At 40.5% G+C, this 13,539-nt stretch overlaps 1 protein-coding gene across 1 annotated transcript; it reads left to right on the forward strand.

Moving 5' to 3' along the window:
* The first annotated feature begins 832 nt into the window (after positions 1 to 832).
* Positions 833 to 11,487, forward strand: mc5rb (melanocortin 5b receptor). The gene is made up of 2 exons (XM_067407024.1): positions 833 to 938; positions 10,392 to 11,487. Exon 2 carries the CDS (start codon positions 10,466 to 10,468, stop codon positions 11,465 to 11,467), a length of 1,002 nt encoding a protein of 333 aa, XP_067263125.1. The 5' UTR covers positions 833 to 938; positions 10,392 to 10,465; the 3' UTR covers positions 11,468 to 11,487.
* Positions 11,488 to 13,539: the final 2,052 nt, after the last annotated feature.

A 13,539-nucleotide genomic window follows, 5' to 3' on the forward strand; every position in this document is an offset into this window, starting at 1 on the left:
AAGAATTTCTCATCTGAATACAATGTAGTTGCTGTGAATATTCCTGATGTGTATCATCATACCTAACTGTGAATAAAAATAAGGAACCTAATTCGATTGCCATGCCGTCTGTTCAAGTTATTATTATTATTTTTTTTTTACATTATCCAGATGAAAATACAGGCCTAGTCATTGTACTTTTCATGGTAGGTTAATTCCATGTTGGATATTAGTTCTATATCTAGTAGTACTTACAATATAACATTTTGGCCTCTAATGCTTCAAAAATATAATTGGAATTCCAGTCACCTTTTAGTGGAAAGTGCCAATATGCAAGGTGTTGGTTTCCATGTTTTTCTTCACACTGAGGGTGCTGTTTCCATCTGCTTTTCTCTTTAATCAACCTCTTTGGCTTTCCTTTTCCTGTTTTGAGTTTTGATAAGCTCCACTGAGCTTAAATAATAAGTTCTGGACATCAGCTCAACTTTCTAAGGAGACCGGAAGTACCCAGGTGTTCCGGCGTTGCCATTCATCCATACAATACCATCAAACAAATTGACCTCAAATGCCGGTGTTTGTTTTCAAACTGTCAACATCCTGTATTGAAAAATGAAAAAGAACATAGTGATTGTACATTTATTATTCGAACAGGCAATGTTTCCCTGTTGTATGCCCATGCGTCAGGTCAGTCAATATTACATAAGCTCATTTATTTTGGTAGCGTAAATTTGGCAACATTGACATGATGACTGTGGAATATCGTTTAGGTCAAGATTAAAGATGCTCGGTACTGTAATCAGCATCACTGCCCGGGACGAAGCACGACTCTGCGCGGGGGTGGAGCGCGCGTTGTGCTATATGAGCGCGAGCTGAGAGATTCTACAGCAGTCATAACACAGCTCTTGCCTTAGATCATTCTCTAAACACGCAATAAGCCACTTCCGGCAGCACTTGGCAACGTGAGTAAATTTTCTTTTTCTTCTACTTCTTTTTTTTTATTAGTATCATATCTACTAATTCTATTAAACTAGCCTTTTTATTCATTATTTTATCGTTCCATTTATTGTTTTATTTCTTTATTTTTGCATCGAACATTATATTTTTGTTGTTGTAGGCTAGCTACATTTTGTTGTTATATATACATTTTTATTTTTTGCTTGATTTTTACCCCACATATGTCATTTCTTGCATATTTTTTCCACCTCAGCAGCAGTTAAATAGACTACAGCGTGCTGCAAGTGTGATTTGGGTGTTATTAACAGTCTTAGAAATTCGTGCAGTCTGTCAACTTGCCTTGCCTTATTGAATGTATAATAGATAGTTGAATAGTTGATTTTGATGTACACAAATTCTGTGCAAATCATTCTGAAATGTCCTGATTTTATTTCTGAGGTGTAACTATGGAGGTATTTGAGCTTCACACCTGCTTGTGAGAATTATGTCAGGGGGCCACAACAGATTGTGATTTATAACACCACTTAAATCCTTGTCAAAATCTAACCCACCATGGGGCAACTTTTTATAATCCAAATCTGCCGTCAAAGAGCATTAGGAGCGTTTGAATGCTATTCAGACATGTCTGACAAATACACTCAGTAAGTGTGCTTTATTGAATAGAGAGGCAGGCCATCTCCTGAATATTGATGTTCTGTCACAGGGCATGTAAGTAATGTCTTTGAATTTAGTAAAGGTCAACACAGTCTTGGCCTCTCTGAATTACTGTTAAATTGACAAAAAAAAAAAAGTGTATAATTAATATATTAATATTAATATATGTATAAAGTTACATTTAATTGAATGTTTGTTTCTGTGTGGGTGTATGATGTTTGCATTTTTCTTATCTTTATAAATATGCTCTCTTTCTGAAGCATGAGTGCTGCTTACATTGAGTCAGTTTTTCATAACAAGCTCCATGCAGGATATAGCCTTCTGACCTAATGTTCAGTGTCACTTCTGCCAACCTGAAATATAGACATCTATAGGGTCAGAGATGTTTGAGAGATGTATGATTTCTGTCTCATATAGGGTCCTGCGTGTGTGTGTGTCTGTGTGCTTGTGTGTGCATGTATTGTATGTTGGTATGTCTCTGTTTCTATTTTAGAGCAGTTACTAACATGGAAGGGCGCAATAATCAATGAACATCTATCAGAGAATGAAACGATAAGCGTCTTTAGTACCACCAAAGCACTTTAAAATCAATATGTCATTTGTAAGGAGTCTGTTGACTATTGGGGATCTGCTTTAATTCACCCACTCTTTTGAGTCCAATTAGCTGTGATTTCATGGACTAAAAAGATCATCTATTCAGAGGAGATTAAAAGAAGATTAATTTTAAGAAGAAGAGGATTTAATGAGAAGACATGACAAGATGCTCAGAACAAAACACTAAGAAACAGTTCAGTAGCTTATGATTATAAAAAAAAACACAGGACACCCTGATGAAGGCTTATTAGCCGCAATGTGTCCGTATGCAGTTGTATTTGATTGTTTTTAAAAAATTATAAATCATTGAGTAAATAAAGGCTTTTTACATTTTCTCAATCCTCGAGTGTCTTGACCTAATATGTTTCTTAACGAGTTGAACTATCCCTTATCTTTACTCCAGTAGCGCTCTTTGCATTTCTTGTTTAAAAAACAAAAATCTTAATCTTATTAATTTTATTGCTGAATTACATTTCCGTTTGGTTCACTTTTTACAAACAAGCATTACCTTCCTGCATAAAGTGCTGTGAATGGATCATCAGGTGGGCTGAACGTGGGATGTCTTTATGTCTGTTTTAGTGTTTCTCTAACATTTCATCATATTCAGGTGTTTCTTTGTGGTGCCTTCCTGATAGAGCATGGTCATCTAGTCTACCTCTCTTACTGCACGTTCTGAATAGGTCTTGCAGACTCAATATTCTATAAAGAAACGTCATTGACATCTAACAGTCTAATTATATTCCTTGACCAAACACGATTTCTTTCAGTTATTATCCATTGGAAATCCCTGTAATATTATATTGATTGTGCTTCACAGAGATTGTTTGATCAAGATTTTTTTTTTAGAGACTCATCAAATGGCTGTTTCAAAAAATTCTATAAATAAGGCCACAAACAAATTTCACATTTAAACAGCTGACATTTGATATCCCAAAAACATCAGGAAAGGCAAACATCAGGAAAGCTTCAGGAATACAGATAGATTTTAAAGCAAGATCGAATGGTTTCATTATGAGCAAAGTATGTTTCCTCGCTCAGTAGGCAATTGGAATTCACTTATGTATTAGTACATTAATTGCATGGCCAGTCTTGCAAGTTGAATGCTCTGTTACAATGAGGCTCTTACCCAGATAAAATCTGCTAAATTAATGTGAGAACCCCCTGAGCAGGAGCCATAGCTGCCATAACCCTTAAATGGTAAAGACAGCAAATGCATTAATGGGAAGGATGTCTGCATATTTCATCCATGTGAGTGCAGCAGGATACATTCATAGTGTTCTTGACTCCATGGTGACCTCCAATGTAGTACCTCTAGTCATGTAAGTGCAATCCAGTAATTGGCCTGATCCAACATGTCTGAGGGATTTCCAGGTTCCCTAGGAAGGTCTTAATGTTTCCTTTTCCCAATGTTTAGAGCAGACATTGCTGTCAATAAAGGTGCTGCATGTTCAAACTGTATTGTGTATCTTAAGCATATGTGTGTCACACAATTCTGACTTTATTTCTCTCTTTTTCTTGCAATTCTGAGAATAAGAAAAAAAAATCAGAAGAGCAGAATGTTATTTCAGATTTGCAAGAAATAAAGTCATTGTGTGTTATAAACTCGCAATTCTGAAAAGGATAGTACAATGTGCAAAATATAACTAACTAATAAGTGTCACAGAGACAAACTCTGTGATTCCCTCCTCTGGCCATCAGAGGGCACCATCACCAGAATACTGACACTCACACATTCACTCACACGCACTACATTTCCCACAAACCCTGTACCTTGGCACTAATCGTCACATTCAGCTGCCGCACATCATCTGGACTATTTAAGCCACTCTCTACCTCACTATCATTGTGAGGTCTTGTATTGGTCTACGGTGTGCATTTCTCAGCGTTTACTATTCTGATTGTCTGTCTGTTATTGACCCAGTTTGTTCCCCATTTACGATTCTCTGCTGCCTGCCCTTGGACTGTTTATTGTTTATTGGACTTGTGATTGATATATGCCTGCCCTGATCATCTGCCTGTATTACGACCACGATTCTGCCTGTTACCTGCTATACCTGTTTGCCTTTGTTTGACCACGAACTCTGTAAATAAAAGCCTGCTTATGGATCCCACTTCGTGTGACGAATCGTTACAGAAGACCTCGCCTTACCAAGATCCAGCAGCTTTTTCTCATATGTGTGCTACGATGTCAGCTCAGGCCAGCCAACTCGCCAACCATCAGCACCAGTTGAATCGACTCACCTCTCTCATGGAGGAGCTGGTGAAAGCCTTGCAGAATCTCCACACCACTGTTCCCACAGTTCCACCACCACCTGCTGCGGCCATCTCAGGGGATTCCCCGCCTGTCGCTTCCAGAGAAGTTTGACGGTGATCCAACTAAATGTAAGGGATTTATATTGCAATGCTCTCTCTTTATCAATCAATAACCCACTTTCTACAGCACTGAGGCTGGAAAGATCGCTTTTGTCTGCTTACTGTTTACTGGTAAAGCTTTGGAATGGATTATGGCAGTATGGAGAGAGGATGGATCTGCTTTTCCCTCATTTGAAGCATTCATGCAAAGGTTCCGAAAGGTTTTCGATCACCCCAGTGAGGGTAAAGGGGCAGGTGACCGTCTTATGGAACTTACCCAGGGGAAGAAGACGGCAGCTGAATATGCACTCGCTTTTCGCACACTCGCTGCACAGACCAACTGGGTGAGTGATACTCTAAAAAAGTACTGTTTCTTGTCTTGTCTCATGAATTACAGGCGGAACTCCCTTGCCGTGATGAAGGCAGGGACCTGGATCAGTTTATCGAGTTGGCAATTCAGATTGATAACCTCATTTGATCCAGAAAATCCAGTCATCAACGCAGCGTTTGATCTTCACCTCCCACTGCTGTTGATAAGCCCGAACCCATGCAGGTGAACTCCTACCATCTCTCTGAAGAGGAGAGGAACTGAAGAATTATACAACATCTCTGTTTATACTGTGGTCACCCCAGTCATATGAGAAATGCCTGTCCTGCCCGTCCCAGTCCTGAAAAACCGAGGCCGGTGAGTGCTATTAATCAGAAGGCAGATCCAGACATGTGTGTGACTGTACCCATTACTCTCACAGTTAATGATCAGCAAATTACAACCACTGCATTACTGGACTCAGGTGCTGCGGGTAAATTCATGTCCTAGGGTTTTGCTCAACTCTGAATACTCTACCTTTCTGACAGTGGAGGCGATAGACGGTCGTCCACTGGGCACCGGCCGTATCACAGCTCTCACCCAACAACTCAGCATGAAGACGGGCGTGCTACACACTGAGACCATCCAGTTCTACATCCTACCCACATCTACAATATCTGTCATCTTGGGGCTACCCTGGATGCACAGTCATAACCCACAGATCTCCTGGAGAGAAGGTGAAATCATACACTGGAGCGAAGCATGTCACCTCAGTTGCTTATGTCACCTGTCTCCTCTCACTGTCAGAACTGTCCAGACTGCTGAACTTCCTCCCGCTGTTACCAATCTACCCGCTGCGTACAGGGATCTGGCTGTGGCCTTCAGCACGGTGCGTGCTTCACAACTTCCTCCACATCGACCATATGACTGCGCTATTGATCTCATTCCAGACTCAATGCAACCCAAGGGCCGGATCTTCCCACTTTCCCAAACCGAGTCAGAGGCTATGAAGAATTACATTGAGAAGGAACTGGTGAAAGGTTTCATCCGTCATTCTAAGTTTCCCGCTTCTGCTGGTTTCTTCTTTGTGCACAAGAAGGATGTTGGTCTACAGCCCTGCATCGATTATCAAGGTTTAAATGACATCACCATTAAATTACCTCAGATACCCACTACCTTTGGTACCCGCAGCTCTAGAACAACTACGCACAGCCAAGTACTACACAAAGCTCGATCTCCGCTGTGCTTATAACCTCATCCGCATACGAGAGGGAGATGAGTGGAAGACTGTTTTCTCTACTGCTACAGGGCACTATGAATATCTTGTTATGCCGTTCGGGCTAGTCAACAGTCCATCTGTCTTTCAAGCCTTCATAAATGACATCTTCAGAGACATGTTGAACAAGTTAGTAATCGTCTACATTGATGATATACTGATCTACTCCGACACCCTCGAAGAACACATCCTGCAGGTCCAAACCGTTCTCCTATGACTCATCAAACATCAGCTATATGCCAAAGCTGAGAAGTGTGAATTTCACCAAACTTCCAACACCTTCCTGGGGTACATCATCAGCCCAGATGGAATCGCCATGGATGAGAAGAAGGTAACTACTGTTCTCAACTGGCCTCAACCCACAACTCTCAAAGAGCTACAGCGATTTCTGGGCTTCTCGAACTTCTATCGATGCTTTATCAGAGACTTCAGCAAAATAGCCAGTCCATTGACAAGCATGGTAAAGAAGGGGCATCACCCTCTCGCTTGGTCACCTTCAGCCATCCAAGCCTTCCAATTGCTGAAGGAACGCTTCACTACAGCCCCCATATTACATCATCCAGATCCAGATATCCCATTCGTGGTCGAGGTGGATGCCTCCAATTCTGGCCTTGGGGCTAACCTGTCACAAAACAAGGCAACCCTCCGAAACTATATCCATGTGCTTATCACTCCCGAAAGCTTAACGCAGCAGAGAAGAATTACGATGTGGGTGATCGTGTATTTCTGGCTATGAAGGCAGCTTTTGAAGAATGGCGTCACTGGCTGGAGGGAGCCACGCATCCTTTCGTTGTGCTCACGGACCACAAGAACCTTGAATATCTCAGAACTGCCAAGAGACTTAACCCCTGACAAGCTCGCTGGTCACTATTCTTCTCTTGTTTCAACTTCACTGTAACCTACCGCCCCGGTTCAAAGAATACCAAATCTGACTCCCTCTCCAGGCAGTATGAAGGAGAACAAGTGGATCGACAACCCAAAAGCATCATCACATCAACACTTGTAGTCGCTTCCATCCAATGGGATATTATTACTGAATTAGAAAAGGCAAACGCTCAAGTTGAAGTTCCTCCTGAGTGTCCACCTGAGAAAATCTTTGTCCCTGAATCCTTCTGCCCCCGTGTCATGGACTCCTACAGAACCGGTGCTGGTGTCCAACCCTGATCAAATATACCACCCAATTCATCAAACAATGCCAGATCTGGAATATGCACAAACCCTCACATCAAATTCCTGCTGGTCTTCTACAACCCCTACCTCTGCGTCAACGCCCTGGTCCCACATACCTATAGACTTCGTCACTGAACTTCCACTGTCCAACAACTTCACAACCATACTTACCGTCATCGACCGTTTCTCAAAAGCCTGCCGCCTCATCCCTCTGTCCAAGCTCTGTCCAAACTTTTCGCCTCTGGTCTTCTTTCTGCCAAGCCCTTAATATCAACATCAGCCTCACTTTCGGGTACCATCCACAGTCCAATGGCCAAATTGAACGCCTCAACCAAGAACTTACACTGGGCCCGATATCTGATGTGGGCAAAGTATGCACAGAATTCCATCCGCAAAGAGGCCACAGGATTGACTCAATTCCAATGTGTCCTTGGTTTCCAGCCACCTCTCTTCCCCTGGTCAGGGGAACCCACTGATGTACTGGCAGTCAATGACTGGATGAACAGGAGTGAAGCCACTTGGAATCTAGCTCATACCCACCTCCAACGTGCTTTCCGCCTTTTCAAAGAACAAGCTGATCATCAACGTCATCCTGGTCCAGAATACCTGCTTGGTCAGTGGGTGTGGCTGTCAACCCAAGACTTACGTCTCAAACTCCCTTGCAAGACTGAGCCCAAGGTAAGTAGGTCCATTTCAAATAACACGTCAGATTACACCTGTTTCATTCCGTCTTGCCTTACCTAATAATTACCGTATCTCTCCCACATTTCATGTATCACTGCTCAAGCCCGGCTCTGTCACAGAGACAAACTCCGTGATTCCCTCCTCTGGCCATCAGAGGGCACCATCACCAGAATACTGACACTCACACATTCACTCACATGCACTACATTTCAAACAAACCCCGCACCTTGGCGCTAATCGTCACATCCAGCTGCAGCGCATCATCTGGACTATTTAAGCCACTCTCTACCTCACTATCATTGTGAGGTCTTGTATTGCTACGGTGTGCATTTCTGAGTGTTTTCTATTCTGATTGTCTGCCTGTTATTGAGCAAGTTTGTTCCCCGTTAATGATTCTCTGCTACCTGCACTTGGGCTGTTTATTGTTTATTGGACTTGTGATTGATATCTGCCTGCACTGATCTTCTGCCTGTATTACGACCAAGATTCTGCCTGTTCCCTGCTATACCTGTTTGCCTCTGTTTGACCTCTGCCTGTTTGACCATGAACTCTGTAAATAAAAGCCTCCTTATGGATCCCACTTTGTGTGACGACTCGTTACATAAAGACAGATTGTGAGATAAAAAGTCACAATTATCATCATTTTTTATTATTTTATTTTTATTTTTAGCCTTTATGGCAGAAATGGGCTTCCAACATTGATGCACATTCTGCCTGTCAGTCATTTTGTTCATTCACAGCGGGAGCTCATGTGTCAGTAAGTTGGACACTGAGAGCATAAATCATGATAGATGAACTTGGAATGGTTTTCATTAGGTTGTATAGAGTCCAAAATGTTATCAATGAAAATAGACATCAAGCTTGTTTTTAGACATTAAGTTGCTAAGGAAATTGCGTAATATACATTGGCCTTCTTAATATTTTTGTTTGTGCTATTGCACCATTTTTAATAAATCAAACTTTGAACTAATCAGTGCCACTTTGTTCATTCTTGAAGTGAACTTTTTACTGTATGGTGATTAGATTCACTGTTTTGGTCTGCTGTCTTGAACAGAACACAGAACAAAATCCCTTAAAGGCAAGTCACTTGGCAGCCATCTTTGAAACGGGCAGCTATTTCAGTCATGCAAGTACAACTCCTATGCCTGTGAATGGGTAAACCTCAAATTCTCCAAAGCTATTTACCAAGCTTACGATGAAATTTCATATTTGAAATCTGTCAACAACTGTTTCATAAATTTGGTTTCTAAACACTCAAATCATGACAAAAAACTGCACTTTTCAGGCTGGACCAGTCAATTTTCATGTGGGCATCTCAGAACACTGACTGTTTCTATTGCAACCAGAGCTTTTAAAGGCAGTTGCAGTGAAATTGATTTTGAAAGATAACTTATAAACCTTTAAAAACAGACCTACTGTGAGCTATGAGGTTGTTAATTTCAAATGGTATTTGCCTCTACTGAAGCTGCCACCCCACAAAATAATTGTGTTTAACAGTGGAATTCCCTGTGAAAAACTACATTAACGATGATGCTGTACAGAAAATTACACCAGTCAGAGAGTCGAAAAAAGCAACATGCGGCAAAACCCATAGCTCTGCCCACTCCCATAAAGCATATAATCGAGGTGTGTCTCTCTATGCTCTCAAAATACTATAATGTTTGTAATTGTATGCATATATTGCAAAAAAACATCATATATATTGTTTTTATCAACGTTATTAGATTATTCTGTTCACAATGCTACATGGGATTGTAGTTCTTTTCTTCACTAAAGCCATTAAGTACAAAGTCTTGTACCTTTGTCTTTTTGTCCAATTTTCAAAAACGTTTAGCTTCAAATAAAAGTTTGTGTTGTGATTCATCTCATAGCCGGTTCGCTTGGTTCATGGCTTATAATGGTTTAATAAAGACTTTTTGAAAATCTGTATAAGGAAAAATTAATGGAAAAAATACTTCTGGAACCAGCAACAATGAAAAAGGGGACAGGCACTGTTGCACTCTATTGGCCACTGGCTCTTTTATTGAGAAGGTGGGACTATTCCGCCATATTGCGCATTGCACTTTCTCCCATTCATAGTAATATGTGTGCAGCGTCTTTGTATATCTAAAGTCTTTGGTACAGAATGACTCCTACAGTGTGCGATACTAACGAGTTGTTGTAGTAGCGGCAAATGGTGGCACTTCTTGTCCAGTGTGTGAACGAATAAGAAAGAACTATGTTGTCAATAATTTCTCTGTCAATGAATTACCAATAACTTTAATTAAATAATGAAAATCTGAATGAATGAATAAATAAATAAACCAACAAGATTAGTCTTATTCTGCAATTTATCTCTGCCATTTACATTTTACTGTAAAACAACATATGTTGGTTACAATGCTTCTTGACATTTCACACAACAACTCTTTCTCTTTACAGCAAATGTACATGGATGCAGCATCATGTGTCTAACATCACCTGTTACCAGACGCTGAGCATCCATTCAGCTGTCCATGCTACATCAGAACATGAACACATCGGAGTGGCCCACACTTTCTCCAAACGCATCTTTGAGACACACAAACCACAGCAATGAGTCAAGCAGGTCCAAGTCGAGTGCTTCAGCTGCCTGTGAGCAGGTGCATATTGCACCTGAGGTCTTCCTCACGCTGGGGCTCATCAGCCTTCTTGAAAACATCCTGGTCATCCTTGCCATCGTGAAGAACAAGAACCTCCACTCACCCATGTACTTCTTTGTCTGCAGCCTAGCAGTGGCCGACATGTTAGTTAGCGTTTCCAACGCATGGGAGACAATAGTCATCCACTTGCTGGCGAACAGGAGTTTGGTGATTGAGGATCACTTCATCCGTCAAATGGATAACGTCTTTGATTCTCTCATCTGTATCTCTGTGGTGGCGTCTATGTTGAGCCTGTTAGCGATCGCGGTGGATCGCTACGTGACTATCTTCTATGCTCTGCGCTACCATAATATAATGACCGTCCGGCGAGCTGGGATTCTCATTGGCAGCATCTGGATCTTCTCCACAAGTTGTGGGATCATCTTCATCATCTACTCCGACACTAAGCCCGTGGTGGTTTGCCTGGTGGCCATGTTCTTTGCCATGCTGCTGATGATGGCGTCACTCTATAGCCACATGTTCCTGCTGGCCCGTTCGCATGTCAAACGCATGGCGGCATTGCCGGGCTATAATGCCAACATCAGGCAGAGAGCTAGCATGAAGGGTGCTGTCACCCTCACCATACTGCTGGGAATCTTCATCGTGTGTTGGGCGCCATTTTTTCTCCATCTCATCCTCATGATCTCCTGCCCACGGAACATTTACTGCATCTGCTTCATGTCACACTTTAACATGTACTTGATACTCATCATGTGTAACTCTGTGATCGACCCACTGATCTATGCGCTCAGGAGCCAAGAGATGAGAAAGACCTTTAAAGAGATCCTTTGCTTTGACGGATTACGCAGCCTCTGCAACCTGGTCAGCAAATATTGAACAAGGTTCCTGGAAGAACCTGTCGGGATGGACTGATGGATGAATGGGTGTATAGATAGATAGATGGATTGTTGCATAATTGCAGTGGGGGAGGAGAAGTGAAGCCTGAACATTTTCATTAGGGACAGTATATTTAAGTATTTGTACACATTTTTTCATGGTCCTGTTACATCATGTGACATGTTTTGATGTTGCAGTAGAAGATTCATGTTGTGTTGTTGTAAAATATTGAATTGAAAAGTTCAAAATGTGGCATTCTGTTACATCTACTGTATTTATAATAGTTACATCTTCCTCAGCAGGGGACTGTCATCAGGTCAATACAGTGATATTTTGTGCACAAAAAAGTCTGGAATATTTATACGCAGAACACAAATGTGTTTGTTTTTAGATACTTTCTCTTTTTATGAATAGAAAACAGGACATTAACACAATAATCAGGCATATAGCAAACAAAAACATAATCCCCCGGTTTCACAGGCAAGGCTTAAGCCTAATCCCAGACTAAAAATCTTAAAATATATCAGTGCCATTGTTTTGTCTCAAGATGCACACCAGTAATGTTTTTCTCTAAGAGATGTTTATAAAAGGTAAATGTCCTAACTGAACTAAGGCCTAATCCTGGCTTAATCTAAGCCCTGTCTGTGAAACCTGGAAAATATAATACATGTATGCAGTTTAGAAATACTTAATCATAAACTGTTGAGAATATTTTTGTAGTACATCTGAGAAACCATAAAGATTTCTCAGTGAATGTATGCACCTCAGTATTATATTCAATATGCATTAGTATTATAATCAATATGCATGTTCAGAATATTTGTGCTGCACTTCATTTCTTATTTAGAGCAGAGAGTAAAACAGTCTTTATAAGAGTAAATTAACTGAAATTATAATGTTTGTTGTCATGTAAACCTAAAATTATGTGTCATTGTCTTAAAAATCACACACAAAAATACAGTAAGGGCATTTTATTACATTTGTATTGTTTCAGAAAGAAAATTTCTTAAGTAAAAAAAAGCATGAAAACTCAACTAAATTGTGTGTAATGCAAATGTGTTGTGTATGTAATTTATGCATGTAAATGGTAGACATATTTTTTCTAGTCTTCTGATTTTGTCCTTTTACTGCAGAAGTAAAAAATGCTGGTAATTCTTTACAATCTCTGTACAGTTGAACTTACTGTATGTGATATGTAGATATCTAAGCGATGATATCTGATAAATGACATACCGTTTAATGAGCTACAGTGTTTGTGAACAAATATGAGAATTTCCTGTATTAAACACTTAAAGACTTGATTACACTTTACAATAATGTTCAATTCATTTACATTAGTTAATATATTAGGTATAATGAACTTGTTGTGTAGTGTTATTGGATAGTTTGTTTTATATAAATGTTGTTGTGATCTTTTAATACCTGTGGATCGAAACTCTATCCTGCAGTATGAAGCACTTAAGGCCTTGTTGTAATTCAAGCAAAATCGAAGAACGAACGGATGAGACGTCATTATGAACAAAATCAGGCCTAAATGAAGTTCATTTGAAGTTTGTTTCAGGAGAGTGAAAGCTTGCCAAAGCAAACTTTCTGGAAAAGGTAAACGCCCTTGAACAATCAATGGTCTGTGGTAATTGTGCTCTGGGGCTCCGCCTTCTTTGAGGTGGAAATCTACTTCTCCGGCTCATTTCTTCTGTTCAGTCTATCGAGGTCAGACATGGGTAAAAACAAACACACTGGAGAGCTGTTCAATAGTAGAATTTGAAGTTGTACTTCAAATTGAAAGCTACACTATTGTATAGGCTGTATCTATTGTATAAAGTGCTAATAAATGTAATGTGAATTGAGAGCTTGAGCGAACATATTGTGATATAATCATATGCTTTCTTAACTTCCGCTTTCTCAGCGTTGTCATTTTTGTTATTGAGAGGAAAGTACAGAACATATTTACATACTCATCAGCAGTGTGGGTGGCGTCGAGATGTTCTCTAACAGCATACTGCTGCAAAGGAATTTCAAACTTCAAACAAAGTGAAGAAGGAAAAAGAATCATGAGTATATCGGGGCCGTCG

This window comes from Chanodichthys erythropterus, chromosome 2 (genome assembly GCF_024489055.1).
Source record: "Chanodichthys erythropterus isolate Z2021 chromosome 2, ASM2448905v1, whole genome shotgun sequence".
Lineage (NCBI taxonomy): Eukaryota > Metazoa > Chordata > Actinopteri > Cypriniformes > Xenocyprididae > Chanodichthys > Chanodichthys erythropterus.

What these genes read in the sequence shown, in the direction of transcription:
- mc5rb (XM_067407024.1), top strand. Translation starts at nt 10,466, where the DNA reads ATGCTACATCAGAACATGAACACATCGGAGTGGCCCACACTTTCTCCA.